Source organism: Nycticebus coucang, chromosome 5, assembly GCF_027406575.1.
Source record: "Nycticebus coucang isolate mNycCou1 chromosome 5, mNycCou1.pri, whole genome shotgun sequence".
Taxonomy (NCBI): domain Eukaryota; kingdom Metazoa; phylum Chordata; class Mammalia; order Primates; family Lorisidae; genus Nycticebus; species Nycticebus coucang.
In genome coordinates this window covers 107,815,462-107,834,262 of record NC_069784.1, presented here as the reverse complement: position 1 = coordinate 107,834,262, position 18,801 = coordinate 107,815,462, and the positions used below count along the sequence as shown (strand labels likewise).

Sequence of the window (18,801 nt, the reverse complement as noted above, 5' to 3'; positions counted from 1 at the left end):
TAGATGGGTAACCCTCAAGATTACTTCCATGGAGAAAAGAGTTTCACAAAAAGAGTTGAGGACAATATTTTTCTAAATTAAGTACATCGTAAGACATTTTCAATTGTACTAGAAGCATATGTTGAAAAATTCATTTAGCAAAAAAAGGAAGAACTTAATCTGAAAAAAAGATTACTTTTTGAATTAAATAAAATTTTACTAAAGTACTCATCAAATGGCCTTTTTATGAACCAGTGAAAACTTTCTGGTGGACAGTGAAGTTTACTTCCATTCTATAGAAAGACTTTTTAAAAAAAGTTTCTGACTGCTCATTTTGAGAGAGAGATTAGCATCTTTAGAGTTACTACTGACATATATCTTCACCAGGTCTTTCCATGAAGTAAACCCTGTTAGTTTGTATATGTGACATCATATTTATTTAAATATCTAAATATTTTCTTTGTGGTTTAAAAAGAACCCTTAAAAAATGTTTTTTTAAACTTGTAAGTGGGTATGAGCAAATAATTACTCACTGACTCATGAACTCCTTTGTGGGAGAGGAATATAGTAGCGTGGTGAAATTGTAAAAATGAGCACATGGATCCATAGTCTATCTCAGTCTTGAATTGTTAATGTCAATGCATACATTGAGGGGGAAAGGAAGATTAGTTACTTTTCAGATTTCTCTGACCTGCATCTTAAGAATTGACTCATTTTCCTTTAGTGACTTGATATTTACTTTGCTTCCTTTTGTATTTGTATTCATTGGACAGATGGATGTGGGATTACCTTTTAGTCGTTTCTCAGTTTAAAATTGGCAATGTAAAACAGGGATTTATCAGTTTTACAACTATACCATGGTACTTACACACACTAGATTAAGGGAAACCTCCATTGTTACATATAGAATGGGTAGATATCTTGTACAAATGAATCAAAATATATATTTCATTTTCCTAGATTGAAAACTGGACTGTGTTTTTGCATGGTTTTTCTATATCTATATCAGTTTATAGTAGTTTATAATTAAATACTATTAGGGCTATATATTAGCCCCACCTATCCATGGCTTTGTTTTCTACATTTTGTGGTCAACTGTAGTCTGAAAATATTAAATAGAGAATATCATAAACAGGTGGCGCCTGTGGCTTAAGGTGTAGGGCACCAGTCCCATATGCCAGAGGTGGCGGGTTCAAACCCAGTCCTGGCCAAAAACCACAAAAGAAAAAAAAAAAAAAGAAAATATCATAAACAAACAGCTTATAAGGTTTAAATTGCAGCTGTTCTGGATAGCAGGATGAAATCTTACCCTTCAGTCCCGCTGGGGACGTGCATTGTCATCCAGTGGGTCCATGCTACAGGCCCTACTTAGGGCCAGCTAGGTGGTCAGATCTACTGTGGTAATATCATAGTGTTTGTGTTCAAGTCATCCTTATTTTAATTAATAATGGTCACCCCCCCAAAAAAATGATAATGGCCACCCCAACACAGGATTGGTGAATGTTGGCAATTCAAATACAGCAAAAAGAAGCTGTTAACTGTCAATTGCTTCCTTTTAAGTGAAAATTCTTGACTTAATACGGAAAAGAATTTTATGTTGAGGTTGATTAAGATAATGAATCTTCTATTCATGAAATTACAAAGAAGGAAAAAGAAATTCACAGTAGTTTCACTGTTGTACCTCAGACTGCAAAAGTTATGGCCACAGTGTATGACAAGTGCTTAGTTAAGATGGAAAAGACATTAAGTTTGTGGGTGGAAGACATGAACAGAAATGTGTTCCAGTTGGTGACAGTTGAGTTTAGTACTATCCATGGTTTCAGGCATCTGAGGAAAGGGGAGGGCTACTCGATATTGTTTACATATACATTCATTGTCTATTTTTAGGGTGGATTGAAAAGACAAAAATAAAAACAAAACTGTGGGTTGGAGACCCAAACCAAAGCCAACACCATAAGCACAAAAACTAAATGGGAAAAGAAATCTCAATAGAATTATAAAAATTATAATTATAGAATTAGAGATGTATCATTAAAGTTAAGCTATATGTAGAAGATTTCTTCATGTAGTAGTGGGTAGAATAGGCAGAGGGAAGCTGACTTTTTTTCTTTGATCCATGTAAATTTTCTAGCTGAGGAATGAAGAGACTTGGAACCAAGCTGAGCTTTTTTCTACTGAGCATGCCCTTCTCCAGCGGGTCTGGCTTGGGTGGGGCCAGTCTTGCTCATTGAGCTTTTGGAGATGGAATTTCCTTCAGCTTTCTAGTCTTCCAGTGATAGGAAATGGCAGACAATGTGCTAGATGTGCTTAAAAGCTGCGTATGTATTTGAAAGGGGAGGTTGTTAGTAGGATGTTTCTGTTGTACAGTTGGGTTTAGTGGCACATAATTGTTTGTTTCTGCTTGTGAAGGAAGTTTGCTGGTGAGAGTGTGGTTAATATTTGATGGACTGAAAATTTGGAAAGTGCTATTGGGCAGAATAGATGAAATCTGGGTAAGTACACTGCTTTGCAAGGGAATATGTTGGTTATGTTTGAGCCAAACTCCATGAAGAATATATATATATATATATATATATATATATTTCCCAGTAGTTTTAGACCACTTACTTGCATTTTTTGAGGAGAATGTTAAATTTTGTCAGGTTATCTTTAACATTATAGCCTCTTTAGGTTCAGCCTATGAGAATAATGAAGCTAGTTGGCTTAGGGGTACTTGTCTGGTTGTTTCACAATTGAGGTATTGAGTCCTTGTGATTATGTTGTATCAAAGTTAATAATTAACAGAAGCACAGACAGGACTGGTATACAATTAATAGTATACAGCTGGGATTTTTTTTTTTTTAGCATGTTAAAAAGACAACCACTTTCAATTTAATTAGTTTATGAAGTGCTTCATTTTCACCCTAACTGATTAACCGATTTGATTAAAAGAAGTTATACTTTTAGCTATCAGAGATTTGAATTCAATTTTTCCCATCTACATATTGGTGGTATGACCACCATTAACCTGACCGATTATTGTTTTGATATTGTGAATAGCATTATCGTAAATATTGATTGAATAAGGGTAGGTATCAGCATCTTCTTTTATTACTGAATATTTAATCTGTTGTCATATAGAACAGATATGAAAACTCATCATATTGCCCAGATTCTAACACCCAGACTTAGAAAAAACGTCACACTTTTTCTATATATGTATAATGTACCAGTCTAGCAATCTTACTTCAAAAGCAGGCTGGTTTCCATGCTATCTTCTAACAAAATGAGAGTCAGTGCCACTGTAATTAGCAGGTAATCTCTACAATTCCTTTTTTATTGTTGACCCTACAGGCAATTGCTCCTCTATCACTAGATTATTTATGGCATTTTTAGGGGGGGACGCATTTGTATTTGGGGATTTCTATTTTTTGTCCCAAGATGAAATGACCTCTTCAAAATACTTGTAAACTGAGTACAGGAACTGAATAAAAATAATTATTGAGGGGATACTGATGATCTGGACAGTGTTTGCTTCAAACCCCCATCTCCTCTGTAGTGTTTCTATACAGATTATATATTGATGACCTATAGTTTAAATCATAGCAGGATCATAAGCAAAGTTACATTGGAAAGTAAGTTTTTAACTTTGATATTAGTTTTTCTTGAATTTTTTCTGTGGACTGAAGGGCGAATGCCTGATATATTCTCCAGTAGGATACTCTACCAAATCACTTTTGCAAAAAGTGAACTTTGAGAATTTTACCTCCAAAGAAATAAATACATTTAGTAAAAACTTGTCCTAGCCACCACCACCTAAAAATATTTGATGCTCTTAAGTAATTTTGAACTAAATTAATGTTCAGAGTTCAAATACTTTGAAAAAAAATTTTATTGCATTCCAAATGGCATGTCTGTAATTCCATTGTAGTTACATTCTTTTCCTGCCTGGGGAAAGTTGCTATTATCACGCCAGGTTTGGAAGGTCCATAATTCTGACACTTTATAACACCTTCTGATCCACTGACCAGTGAACTGCTGTCAACATGTGGATGCATTTACTTAAGCTAGAAAAATCATTCTGTTTATAGTTTTAGTTTTTAGACTATATGCTGTGCATTGGCATAACTCTTGGGTACGTGCTATAAATATGTAAAACAACAGAAGAGCTGATGAACAAAATTTTAAAAGTGAATTACGTTTTTTGACAAGGTTTAGGTATTTATGCCTGTAGACTGCAGCATTCCAAAGCTTATGGAGAAGAAGATTTGGAAGTAGGAGATCTGTGTAGGCTCCAGCTTGGTGAACTTGTCATAGTGTGGGAGAGTTGATTGACTTTGACAAGCTTTTGTCTTGTGACCTATTAAAATGCAGCGTCTGCAGCCTGTGCATTTATCCTGCGCAGTTAACCTTGGTGGATTTGTCGTTAGCTTAATTCGGGAAGGGTTTCCTGAACCACTGCTGTTAGTCTTAAGAGTTTGATTCACACAGAAATAGTATTAGACTGGTTGTTATTTACTACTTCAGACCAAGTAGGCATAAGTTTTATGGCAGGGCTGGATAGACATTTTATGCATAAGGTAATTGTGGGATGAGCTTTAAAAAATAGTACTCCTTTTTTTCTGCTAAGATCTCGGAGATTATTCATGTTGGCACTGCTCTGTTTTGAGTCTGGTTATATCACTGGAAGAAATTGCACATTAGTATTATTTTTTTTTCTTGTAAGATGGTGGTCCAAATAAACGTTCCCTAAACACTAGGAAATCACGAGAGAGATTTATTGCGAAGCTGCCAGATGCATAACACTGTACTAGGAACATGTAGTTACTCATCTGCACAAAAGTTTCGCCCTTTTCACGTGAATGTAGTAGCAGATGTGGAGCAGGGAATAGGTGTGGACAGGAAACATGATGACAACCTTGTGCTTTCAGGCCAATTTTGTTCCAACTTTTCCCTTCAAACAAGGAGGAAGCTGCTGAAAGAGATTGGGGGATGTTTAGGTATGACCAGCTTAGAAATTTAATAAGAAGCTTCCCTGTCTTTTTTACCCTCTCCTCCCATACCTAACTTTATATATTTTAAATGAGACGGGGTCTCTATTGCCCAGCCTCGAGTGCTGTAACATGGTCATAGCTCCTTGTAACCTCACAACCCTGGGCTCAAGGGATTTTTTCTAGGGCAGCTTCCTGAGTAGCTGAGACTATAGGCATGCACTACCATGCCCAGCTCATTTTTAATTTTTTTGTAGAGATGGGGGTCTTGCAGTGTTGCCTAGGCTGGTCTTGAACTCCTGGCCTCAAATAACCCTCCTGCCTCAGCCTCCCAAAGTGCCAAAATGTTGGAATTATGTGTGTGAGCCACCATGCCCACCCTATTTTGCCTCCCCCCACCCCCCGTTTTTTTATTGTTGGGGATTCATTGAGGGTACAATAAACCAGGTTACACTGATCGCATTTGTTAGGTGAAGTCCCTCTTGCAATCATGTCTTGCCCCCAGAAGGTGTGGCACCTCTGCATGTGACCTCTGCATGTCATCTACTAGCACCATTCACCGTTTGCCACAGTCACCGTTGTTACTCTTCTGTGTCTTTCCCCTGTCTGTTTATGCACATACAGGTTTGTGTGTGTGTGTGTGTGTGTTCATATGCATGTGATTATCTCCCACTTGCATTTCATCCTGTAAGCTGTGCTGTCTGTGTAAGGTGTCCTATCTCATAAGGTTAGCTAACTCATGTGAATATACTGTGTGTATCTTACAGTTTGTACTTAACGATCTTCCTTGGGGTTACCTTTCTGGTTTTTTCTTTTTTGGGGGCTGCATAGTATACTCTTGTATAAATGTAGTATGATGTCCACTATTAATGTTGATACTTTGCTTTTATAAACAATGTTATGGTGGATCACTTTGCACCTGATAATTTTACATGCATGCAAATGTGTCTGTAGGATATATTACTATAAGTAAGATTATTATTTTAAAATCTGTACATATTTGGAATTTTGAAAACAGTTGGCAAATTTACTTCTATTGGGTCTGTATTGATTTGCTCTTCTACCAGCAATTATATAAAATTGCCTGTTTTCCATAGTTTTGTTCATTGATGCATGATTAGATTTGTCTCCATCCTGAATTTTTAATTCTTTTTTTAAAATTATGAGCATGGTTAGCATCTTTTCATATGTTTATGCCCTTATATGTCTTTTTCTGTGAGGTCTGATTATCCTTTAGCCACTTTACCTCCTGTTCTTGGGCTGATGATTTAAATCAAACTAGTGAATTTAAAAATGAAATTTGTTTTGGGTTTTTGATGTTGAGGCAACTTATAACCAGTATTGTTTGATTTGGCTTTTTAAATTCAAATTACTTGAATTCTATTAGAGAGCAAAAGGGTCTCTACCAAATACAATTGAGAATGAGAATTAGTACTCTTTAAAAAGCATGATACCCATTTGTATGTTATGAGTGTTTAACCAACATTTCCCACGAAGGACCATTGTGTGATTTTTCTGAAAAATTGACAATGGTAGCTTTTAAGAAAATCCATGGCTGTTTTTCACACTATGCTGTGTCCCCAAATTTGCCCCATATGTCACCATATATTGGGGAATCATAGCTAAATGTACCTTTATTTACAAAATATTCATTACAAAATTTTACAAAGAGGTAGTCAACATGTAGAGAATATCACTACCATTACTATTGGTTTAGTGAATAAATGGACATAGTCCCTTTGCAGAATCTCTTTTTTTTGATACGAGCCTCAACCTGTCACCTTGGGTAGAGTGCTGTAGCATCACATCTCACAGCAACCTCCAACTCCTGGGCTCAAGTGATTCTCTTGCCTCCGCCTCCCAAGTAGCTGGGACTACAGGTGCTCGTCACAACACCTGGCTATTTTTTGGTTGTAGTTGTCATTGTTGTTTGGCGGGCCCGGGCTGGATTCGAACTTGCCAGCTCAGGTGTATGTGGCTGGTGCCTTAGCCGCTTGAGCCACAGGTGTCCAGCCTCAGAATCTCTTTTTGATGAGTGGCTCACCATTTATTATGAATTTATTGTGTGCCAGATACTATACATAACATCTTACTTAATCCTTAGAGCTGACCAGTGAGTACCTATTGTATTGCTACTTTATTTATGAGGAAACCGAAACTTAGGAAGGCTAAGTAACTTGTCTATGGTGATAGAGGTAATATGAAGCAGAGCTGGATTCTGATTCTGTTTTGTTTTCCAGACTGATCTCTAAACCACCATGCTATTTTATCCCAAGATTAAGAAACTTCTCACAGGAAGAATGTAGCTCCAGCTCTGGCTATTACACAAAAGTAGGGGTTCACCTGAGAGAAGGAATTGGAGCAAGTTTAGTACACCAGAATTGCTGACCACACATCTCAGAGCCAGCAGGGTTCTGGATGTCTGCATTGTTTTCTGGGAGAGTGTGCTCTTTGGATAGCCCATAGTATAAGGTTTGTGTACATTCTGATTGTGTATGAAGGATACACACAGTGAGTCATGCATGACCTCTGGTTGTTGAGCTCTTGCTTCAGGAAAGGGTGTCTATTTCTAGAATGGCCTTAGTTTCTTGTGGAGAGGGCTTTGCTTGGCATAGATCTCTTTCTTGTCTTAATCCTTAATGAGAGCAGTAGGAACTTGCTTTTGACAAATAAGACTACTGGTGCTTATTTTGATTGTTACTGGAATTTGACATCATTAAAAATTATATCCTAATTTTTATATTCCCCTCTCTCCAATATATGAAATAAGGGAATTTTACATATTGACAAACTTTAAGATTTTTTTTTTGTTTCATTCTTATTTAAAGTTGGTGATATGAGGGTCATAAAATGCACTGGTGAGCAGTAAATACCTGATAGAATTCTGCCTGTGCTCCCAGTTTCTTAAGGCTTATTTTGTATGCTTTCCTCAGAATAAGCAGAAGCTGACATCAGGATGCTTTTGGTGGCAAATAACTGAAACCCCTGGCTCACTGCTTCAGCCAGAGGGGGAGTGTGTTATCTCCCATATAATAGGAAGCTGCTGCACTGGACTCCGTCATGTTTGGCCCCGTTAGGGGCTGGTCCTCTTCCTGTGGTTCTCCTGCCGCTGCCCTCGATGGTGTGTTAGTGCATCCTTAGGGTTTCTTAGGGGCTGCTCCTCTTCCTGTGGTTCTCCTGCGGCTGCCATCTATGGTGTGTTAGTGCCTAGGCTTTCTCCTCTCAGCTGATTGTAGATGGCAACAGTATTTCTAGGAGTTATGTATGCAGTGTTCAGAGGCAGCCCTGGGGTATCTTCTTTGTGGCTCTTGTTAGAGGGTGAAATTCTTTTGCAGGAGCCCACCGGCAGATTTTCCGCATGTCTTCTTGGTGAGAGGGGGGAGCCTACTCTGATTGCCCTGTACCAATAGCACCTCTTATTGTGGCCCATCCTGGAGCCAGACTCTGTTGACACACATGTGGAAGAGGGAGGAAAGCTGAAGAAAATTTGGGTTTGGTTAAAAAGGAGAAAGGGTGGAAGGAATACATACTCTGAATGTAATCTGATCCTGCCTAAACTTGAACTAGTGAAGAGTTGCAGTTTTTTGTATGTGTGGATTTAATTTAAACCAGATACTAGCTTACATCTTTGTAGAAATAGTTCTCTCTTTCAGGTCCCTTTAAAAATAAATAAACAAGTGCTATAGTGTGTTATAAAGGTAATTAGGGTAGGTAGCATTGGATTGTTTAAAAAATAGTCCTTGTTTATTCTCACCATATAAATTGTCCCTTTGAAATATATTTGTCCTTATTTGAATATTGGGTGTTTTCTAGATATCCTGACACTTAAGAAAAATAGCCTGCAAGGTAAAGGACTTAACTCCCAGTCTGCTCTAAGTCTGCATGTTTTTTTATTCCTTCTCTGTTTGCAGATAGTTTTTCTCCCCTTTTCTTCTCTACTTACTCTCCCCTCCTCCTTTTAAAGGTTCACTTTTTTTGAAAAGCATCACTCCATTATTTCTAGAGTTAGGTAGCTGCTGAATCACTGCTTATTTTGGTTGCTATATTTGTTTTTTTTCATATTTGAGGCTTTGATGGCATCGAATAGTGGAGTATTAAAAGACTTCCTTTTGGGGTACAGACTGTTCAGGGGGATGAACCTAAGCAAGTTATTGTGGCTATCAGCAAGATGGTCTATATACCCTCTATCCAATCTGTTCCCCAGTATCAAATGAAAACTAGTTTTGTCAGATCTTAGAAACAGCTGAATTGGAACCGTTCACATATTGCCAATATTATGTAAGTATAATGGTTATTTCTTGCATGGTTTTGTTTCTTTTCCAAAGTTCACATGAAAGCCTCCCTTTATCCCTTCACTATCATTTTTGAAATTTAGAAATGCATGCTTTCCTATTTTGTAACTCTTGCATGCCTAAATAATGGATTGAGCCCTGTGGATAGAAATCAAAGCCTTCATATTGCTTGTGCTCTCAGCAGAGGATGGAAGCCACACGGCTGGCCGGAGCACCCTCCCTGCTTCAGGATTTTATTAACAATGAGAGCTTGTAGAATAGGTTCTCTTAAGATTTTAAGGAAACATCTGGACCCAATAATTAGCAGGGGCCCCTGGCTTGAAGTTCTTTGTATGAGTGTGTAGAGTTGTATATGTTTGGTTTTGCTTGCCATAATATTCTGATTAAAGGCCGGTGTTGGAAGTAGCATAATGTTGTATGTTTGGTAGTTCAGGCTGGTGATAGAGCTAGCTTGAACTTCGCTGGAATTTACCTCCTTTTATTAACATAGGGGAAAAAAGAATGGTTTTATGTAACACAGCTCCTTACCTAACCAGTACTGATCCTCTATTGATGATGGTTTTCTGCTTGGTTGCATGTTAAATGACGCATGCTTTTTCTCATGGAGTTGTTATAATAATGAACATTTTTGTCAACCCAGATGGAGCATGCCAACATGGTAATTGTGTCAAAACCACATGCTTGTCTAATGGGTTGGCTGATCACAGCAATGTTCTTTTTTTGGTTGATGGTAAGTAGAAAGGTCTTTACTTAGTACTAATGATGGATTTTGGATAATTGTAATTAAAGATTAGTGCAATGAGCATTGCAGGAGTTTGGAAAATTTTATTTCTGGTTTGGGCTTTGCTTATCTATAATTTCCGCAAATCTCCTAGTCTCTCTGAACCTCAGTTTCCTTGTAGATGAAATACCGTGAGGATATCAGGCTAGATGATTTAATAATACTCATCCAGTCTATATTTATAAGGTACCTCTTAGGTGCCTGTCTAGATGCTGGGATCAAAATGGTACATAAATGATACAACCCTCATGGATCTTTCATTTTAGTGGGAATGCTAGATTCATATGCACCAGTTTCCATTTTCATGGGCCGTGGACTTGAAAGGCATATTCACATCTGAAACTCTTGAGAGTGATAGGCATGATAATTATGGTGAGTGGATGTGCTGTAATCATGTTTTCTTTGATGGTGGTAATTTGTTCAAGAAACCATTTTATCAACAAAGAAGGTAGTATTTAGTTTTGAGGTCTGTTGGACTCTTGAAACTATAGGGTATCTCCAAAGTTCCTTATTTAGGGAAATGGGAAATTGTGGCCACATGTACCTTTAGTTACAAAATATTCATTGCAAAATTTTACAAAGAGGTGGCCAAAATGAAGAGAATGTTTTCTAAAATTTTGTAATGAATATTTTGTAAATAAAGGCACATTTAGCTACCATTTCCCGTTTTCCTTATGTATAGTGACTTTAGGGCCACCCTGTATTTTAGAGAATATGCTTATTTACATATAGGTATGTGCACTCTTAGTGCTGAATATTCACAATCAGATTAGCCATCTCCCTTGGTTTCTATCTTGTAACTCCCTTTTGGATGGGAACATTGATCAACTCTTAGGCTCTCAACACTTAAAGGTGTTGTGAATACAGTGGTAGTTGATGAGGACTTTGTGAACTTTGTGAGGCTTAAGCGGATGGTTTATCTGTGATCTTTATTGCTGTATTTGCTCTTGGTCTTAAGTTCCTGTCTACCAACTCAGTTGTGATTACATGACCAAGTAATAACATTCCACTAAAATTGTCTGTTTGACGGAAATTCATCTGCAAATTTCTTATTTTGAGGGATGCCAAGGCTAATTATAGTAAATCTTAGAATACATTCGTGTTGTTCTATATATAGTCATTTCCACAAACTGGCATGACTCTTCTTTGAGGACTTAGGTCATTTGTGCATAATGGAGCTGTGAGTTTATCGTGAATTACGTGTGAAAAGAGGTATGTACAACTCCATACTATTCCACCTACTGGCTTTGGAAAAGTCACTTATCGTCCATTTACTATTTGTAAAATGGAGATAATACCTGACTTTAGAGAATATTTTGGGGAGCAGAAATTATGGGCACAGTGTCTGACAGAGCAGTGAGTGGTAGCTCTTATGATTAAACTATAAACAATTATTAATGCTTTTAACATAATAGTGGAGACTTGAGTTTTATATTTCATTGCTTCTAAAATATTTTGGCTAAAAAGCATCTTTAGTTGATTGGTCCCCAGACTATGTCTCACAGCCAAAGTAATTAGAGAGCTGCCAGTTTATCTTGGTTAGGTTAGACAAGTGTGGGACATTTTTGTTTTAATCTTACCAGGACATTTATTCAGCTCTCAAAATGTACTTAGGCAGTATATGCTAGAAACCAACTCTGGTCATTTCATGATTAATGTAAATAAAATTCTTTGCTTAAGTGGTACATGGGAAATGATAGGTTAAAAAAAATTTCAGTGCACTGTGAGCTAGTTTAAATGTCCTTGGGTCTTATTGGAAGACATGATTTTGCATTTCAGGTGCCTAAGAATGAGAAGTGACATTGGACATGTGGGTATGATAGCTCTTCCCTCTTGTGTAGCATTGCTGTCAAGGACATTACTGTCCCCTGATCTCATTGTCTCACTGTATATTTCTTCTGGCCCTCATGCTTTTTCCAATCCTTGACCCTTCCATGTGGCTGGTGATAAGGGTTCTTTTCAGGGTCCTCTAAGCTTAAGCTATACTTTTTCCCTAGGTGATGCCATTATCACCTGTTCTTTCAGCTGTCACCATGTGATGACTGCTCCCGCGCCATATCTCAAGTGCATAGCTAGCTTCCTTTCAAAACCACTTGTCTTGGCCAACTAGATATTTCTACAAACTTCTCACTTGCAATTAATTTGAAATTGAGTTAAAGGTCAGCCAGCCCCACTTCTGCTGTTCCCCATTTCCACAGATGATTCTACCATCGCTTTAATCTCCCATCACCTGAACTTTCCGTCTCTCTTTGACTCGCTATATTCAGTCTGAACACCAACTCATGTTCATTCTTGTCCTTCACTCAGCTGCTTCTGCCATTCATTGTACAGACCAGTATCTTCTCACGACTGGACTACTCTAACAGTCTGATGGATGTCTTTCTGTTGCAGTCTTTCCTTTCATTCTTTGCTTTGCAGTCAGGTTGGGCTATCTGAAATGGGAATCTCATACATTATGCCTTCACTTAAAGTACTTAATGTGACTTCTCTTTGCCTTTAAAATAACTTCCTCATTGTCTTTAAAATAACACACATAGCCAGGGTGAGAAGGGTGTGGGAATGGGCATGGTGACACATACCTGTAGTCCCAGCTACTTGGGAAACTGAGGCAGGAGGATCACTTGAGCCCAGGAGTTCAAGGCCAGCCTGGGCAACAGAGTGAGACCCTGACTTTAAACAAGGCCAAACAAAACAAAGAAGACACACACACCATCTTTTATGTTCTGGCTTCTGCTGCCTTCTCTTCATTGTTATCCATTCAGTTTGTCATCTCCTTCCATCTCCACTCACAAGTCCCCACTTTACTTCTACAGTGTATCATTGTTCTGCACCTGTGATTTCCTATATGAGGAATGTTTTCATGTTTCCACACACCTCCTTGTGCCTGGCCACACACCTCCCACCCTGACTACTTTGTCTGAATAGTGAATACTCGTTACTTTAAAGCCCCTCAAATGTCAGCTGGATAGAAAGGCTTACCGGATGGCTCTCCTCTCTTAAACTGGGTTAAGTATCAGTCCTATGCAGTCTAAACAGCATGTTCTTGACTTCTCTGTACTTGTCTGTACCCCTCAATTCCTCAGCTTCTTGAAGGCAGTCTTTATTCCTGTGTCTACTACTTAGCGTATTGCAGGAGCCATTAAATATGGGCCAGTTGATTGGTTTGTGTTTCCATATTTGGTGTGAATAACATGTTTAAAATTACTTTTTATTACTGAGATATAATTCACGTATCATAAAATTTACTCTCTTTTCTTTTTTTTTTTTTTTGTAGAGACAGAGTCTAACTTTATGGCCCTTGGTAGAGTGCCGTGGCCTCACACAGCTCACAGCAACCTCCAACTCCTGGGGCTTAAGCGATTCTCTTGCCTCAGCCTCCCAAGTAGCTGGGACTACAGGCGCCCGCCACAACGCCCGGCTATTTTTTGGTTGCAGTTTGGCTGGGGCTGGGTTTGAACCCGCCACCCTCGGTATATGGGGCCGGCGCCTTACCGACTGAGCCACAGGCGCCGCCCTACTCTCTCTCTTTTCTTTAATACAGAGTCTCACTTTGTCACCCCCAGTAGAATGCCATAGAGTCATACCTCACAGCAACCTCAAACTCTTGGGCTCAAGTGATCCTCTTGCCTCAGCCTCCTGAGTAGCTGGGACTACGGGGGCCTGCCACAGTGCCACTGTTTTTTTTAGAGATGGTGCCTGGCTCTTGGCTCAGGTTAGTTTTGAGCTTTTGAGCTCATGCAAGCCACCTTCCTTGGTCTCCAGAGTGCTAGGATTATAGGCGTGAGCTACTGGTTATAATCCAGTGGTTTTGAGTATATTCACAAGCCTGTGCAACCATCACCACAGTCTGACTCCAGAACACTTTTCACTCCAGAAAGAAACTTGTACCAGCCTCCCCTTCCCTCAGCCTGGCAACCAATAATTTACTACCAGTTTGCTTAGATTTGCCAATTCTGGACATTTAAATAAATGGAATCGTGTAGCACATTGCTGGCTTTTCTCATTTAGCATAATGTTTTCAAGATTTGTCCATATGGTAGCATGTGTTACTACTTCATTCTTTTTGATGATGGAATAATATTCTATTGTGTGGACATATCACATTTTCTGCATTTATCAGTTGATAGACATTTGGGTTATTTCCATTTGTTTTATCTATCAGGAACATGATGTTATGAATATTCATGCACAAATTTTTCTGTGAACAGATGTTTTCATTTCTTTTGGGTATATACGTACCTATGTAATACGGTAATTCCATGTTTAAATTTTTGAGGAATTGCCAACTGTTTTCCAAAGTGGTGGCAACATTTCACATTCTTTTTAGTAATGTTGAGAGTTCTGGATTTTCCACATCCTCACCCATACTTGTTACTACCTATCTTTTTTTACTTAAAAAAGACCTTCTTTATAGAGATAGGGCCTTGCTATGTCGCTCAGGGTGGTCTTGTGCTTCTGGCCTCAAGTTATCCTCCCGCCTCAGCTTCTTCGAGTGCTAGGATTATAGCCATGAGCTAGGGTAACTGGCTCATGTTTTTGATTCTAGTCATTCTAGGGGGTGTGAAGTGGTATCTCATAACGGTAGATATTGATGTATATTTCCCTAATGATTAGTGGTGTTGAGAATTTTTTCATGTGCTTTTTGGCCATTTTGTATATCTTCTTTGGAGAAATGTCTACTCAAATCTTTTGCCCTGTTTTAAATTGGGTTTTATTCTTTTTATTGTTTAGTTGTAAGATTTCTTTATGTATTCTGGATTAGTATGGCGACACCCGTATCAGATACGTGATTTGAAGAAGATGTGAATAATATTACATGCTACAATATGGATGAATAAAACATTATGCTAAGTAAAAATGTCTTATATATTATATGATTCCATTTACTTGAAATGTCCAGAATAGGCAAATCCATACAAACTGAAAGTAGATTATTGCTTGCCAGAGGATGGGGGGAGGGAGGAATGGAGAATGACTACTAAAGGGCCCAGGATTTCTTTTGGAATGATGAAAATGCTCTAAAATTAGTGGTGGTGGTTGTGTTTCTGATATACTCGAGACCACTAACTGTACACTCTGACAGGGTGAATTTTATGGCGTGTGAATCATATCTCTACAAGAGATATAAAACAAGTGTATTTTACTCTTTTTTGACCTATTCATGTTTTTACCATTCAAGAAATTTTTTAAGGGAGGGATAGGTCTCGCCATGTTGTCCAGGCTGAAGTGCAGTGGCCATTTACTGCACTTCATATGATACTGCACTATCATAGCATACTATAGTTTACAACTTCTATGCTCAAGTATCCTGCCTCAGCTTCTCAAGTAGCAGGGACTACAGGTGTGTGCCATAATACATGACTCTAAGTTTATAGTACTTTTGAAGATTGCTGAGATGTTCCACATCGGCAAAGGTGCCTGGACTTGGAGCACTTTTAGTATCATTGGCAAGAGAAAGGAGAGTGAGTGTGATCTCTTGTCCCTGCAGGTCCTGCCTGTTCTTGTCAGTGGTGCTTCCACACCTCTAGAGTCCCTCCAGGCTTGTGAAAAATTTAGGCAACCAGTGATTTTTCGGATTTAATTTAAATTTTGTTTTCATTAGTTGTGATAAGATCAATTGTTAGATGCATATATTGTTTTCACTCCATAATTTTTTAATTTGGTTTAGATTAGGTCCTTAGATATTTTTCTTGTAATCATATATATAAAGAAAAGTGTAACTGAGAGGAATGAGGTGGAGGTTTGATTATAGTTTGAGGACTTTTCCCAGAAAATTAACTTTTGCATTGAAATAGTGATGGTGAATTACGGGACTTAAGTACTGGAACACAAAAATAATACATCTTTATTTCAGATTTAATTTTCTTGCTGTTAGGGACCCTACCTTTTAACATTTGCTTTTACAATACCTAGCATTTTGGTAGATTTGGGCATTAATGTGTGAAATTGCAGTGAAATGTGCCTCAATATTTTTTTTACCATTATTGATAACATTTTCGTATTATAGAATGAAGGATACTAAAGATAGAGAAAAGTAACTTTCCTTTAAAAAAACTGGATTTGTTTTTGTCAATTATTGTTTATAACTAGTTGAAACCAATAAATTGTAATCACTCTTGAGGTCTTGGTGACTTTAATGCCAAGCCCGACAGATTTAGAATTCTATTGTGATGCTGGTTTTAGTTCTACGAATCTTTATTTTCTCTTGTGCTTGTGAACCTTTCTGTAGTGTGCTTCCTCCTTGTTATCTGTCCCATATTTCCCTTCCCACCATTCCTTACCCTGTCCCTTGCCACCAAACTAAAATTGGGAGAGTTTGTAAAATAACGTTTTATGATTTCTGTTTCATTACAGCGGAATCTGTAACCATGACTACTGAAGTCGGCTCTGCGTCTGAAGTGAAGAAGGACTCTGACCAATTAGGAGCAGATGTAACCAAGGAGAAACCTAAAGAAGTAGCAGAAAACCAGCAGAATCAGTCGTCTGATCCAGAGGAAGAAAAAGGTTCCCAGCCATCCTCTGCAGCTGAAAGCCAAAGTAGCGCACGCCACCAGAAGAGACAGAAGGAGCCGTCTGAGAGAAGGGGCATTTCTCGCTTCATACCCCCATGGCTTAAGAAGCAAAGGTCATATACCTTAGTAGCGGCCAAAGATGGTGGAGATAAAAAAGAGCCTACCCAAGGTGCTCTGGAAGAACAAGTCTTAGATAAAGAGGAGCCCCTTCCGGAAGAAGAGAGACAGGCCAAGGGTGATGAAGAAGCGGCTCAGAGAAAGCAACTGGAGATTAAGGTGGAGGTCAAGGAAGAAAAACCTCCCGTGGGCAGAGCTGAGACACAGGTGTGTTTGGAAGTGATTGTTGGAAATAAAAACTTGATAGCATAACCACATAATCAAAGGGTTTTTTTTTTATCATTTCCAGGTTTCTTGTTGAATTTTGCTTTGGCTTAATGTTTCTGGAATATGGGTCTTGGATTGGTCTAGCCTTCTCCTGTTACTCCTTTAAAAAAAAAATTTGGTAAATAAGCAAATTATTAAAAAATTCATGTCTTTTTCCCTTTAAAGTTGGGCAGATTTTCTCAGACTCTGATAACCTCTCCTTTTAAACTGAATGCCCTTTTACGTCTTTTTGATTTAATTTTTCTAAGTATTCAGTATGTAGTCATCAGTGGATTTGTCTCTGTGCCTTTGGCTGCCTAACCTAGGTTTTGCCTTGGTATGGGGTTTTGATTGGAAGGTTTTTGGTTTGAGATGATATTTAAGTTGTGTGATGTCATTTCTTTTACACATTTAATGCTGAAATGACCAACTTAACAAAATAGCAAAATTGGAAGTGTTAGGAGGATAAGGGGAACTTTCCTTTCTAGCAGAATTTTAAAATCTTAGGCTTACAGTGGTTACAGTAATGATCACAATTTTCCTTTTAAATTGTTGTCTTCTGCAAATTGGTTAACTTAGTATGATTTAGTGTTGGTTAACTTTAGTTGTTTTCCTTAACAGGCTGCTGAATTAGTAAGTAAGGAGAGAGAAGAGAAGGTAAGGGAAATGCAGGAAGACAAAGCAGAAGCCGCGGCAGCAAAAAGAGAGACCAAGGAAGTGCAGACTAATGAGCTGAGAGCAGAGAAGGCCTCTCAAAAAGCCGCCAAGAAGACCAAAGCCGTCCAGTGTAAAGTGGTCCTCCTAGATGGCGCCGACTACAGCTGTGACCTGGAGGTGAGACAGGGAGCTGAGTGGAGAGCTGTATTGATGTGTGGTTGTGGCTTGGCTCAATGAATGTGTTTTACAAGTTCCAATAAGCTTGTTCTTTACAGTTTTGCGCTAAAAACCCCAACAACATGGAAATAAGTCATCATTTCCATTTCAAACAATATTTATGACCCTTAGGATAAGTAAGGACAATGTTCTTCCAGTCTGTGCTGGTCACCAACACTTGTTGGTGTTTGCTCTGAATGGGCCTTAAATATTTTGAGTATTACCTCTGGCTATAAGGAGACATGATAGTACTCTGTCCGTGTTTCAGAATAATGAAATGTAATCCCAAATATTTTATCTTGAAACAGATAATGGCTTAAAATCCAGCTCATTTTATTTAGTTTCCTTTAATTTTAAAAAAAGCCCATGATTTGCAAAACATATAATTCATTAGTACAGCGCTGACCAGAGCCAATGTGATCTCCAGCACCTTATGATTTTGTGAGAATCAGAAGAATTTGTTGCTTTTACAACTAAATTACTTTTTACACGACATATATTAATAGCTAATATTTACTGAACAACTGTGGGAAGTGCTTTGATGGATTAGGATTATCTCAGTGAATACTTAGGAGAATCATATATAACGCAGGTATCATTAGTATTCCCAGTGTTACAGGGGGGATGTGGGATCAAATAATCCAGCCCTGGTTATTTGATTTTAGAGTGCAGGAATCTGATCACGGAACTATACCCTTTTATCTGCCATACATGAGACCTATGTTGCTCATTTAAAATATAGTCTTTTCTTTGGTCTTCTAATCTATTAATTTTTTTTTTTTTTGAAACCGAATCTCATTATGTCACTCTCGGTAGAGTGCTGTGACGTCACAGCTGGCAGCAGCCTCAAACTCTTGGGTGTAAGCAATTCTCTTGCCTCATCTCCCAAGTAGCTGGGACTACAGGAACTTGTGGAAATGCCCAGCTATTTTTTGTTGCAGTTGTCATTCTTGTTTTGCAGGTCCCTCTGGGTTCGAACCCCCTGGCGTATGTGGCTTGTGTGGCCCGCAGCCTAGCCCCTGAGCTATAGG

At 38.3% G+C, this 18,801-nt stretch overlaps 1 protein-coding gene across 27 annotated transcripts in view; it reads left to right on the top strand.

Annotated features, from left to right (window-relative positions):
• The window catches only part of EPB41L2 (erythrocyte membrane protein band 4.1 like 2), a 233,587-nt gene that overhangs the window by 98,352 nt on the left and 116,434 nt on the right, over positions 1 to 18,801 (top strand). For 23 of the 27 annotated variants that reach the window (XR_008380064.1, XR_008380065.1, XM_053590674.1 and 20 more), the window contains 2 exons: positions 16,377 to 16,858; positions 17,519 to 17,731. Coding sequence is in view for 25 of the 27 variants with exons in the window: in XM_053590674.1 (XP_053446649.1) it covers positions 16,391 to 16,858; positions 17,519 to 17,731 (681 nt within the window). In the remaining 2 variants the exon portion in view is untranslated. Of the gene's footprint in view, positions 1 to 16,374; positions 16,859 to 17,518; positions 17,732 to 18,801 lie in introns of those variants that run through there. The other 4 variants (XM_053590675.1, XM_053590668.1, XM_053590665.1 and 1 more) reach the window with 1 other exon arrangement.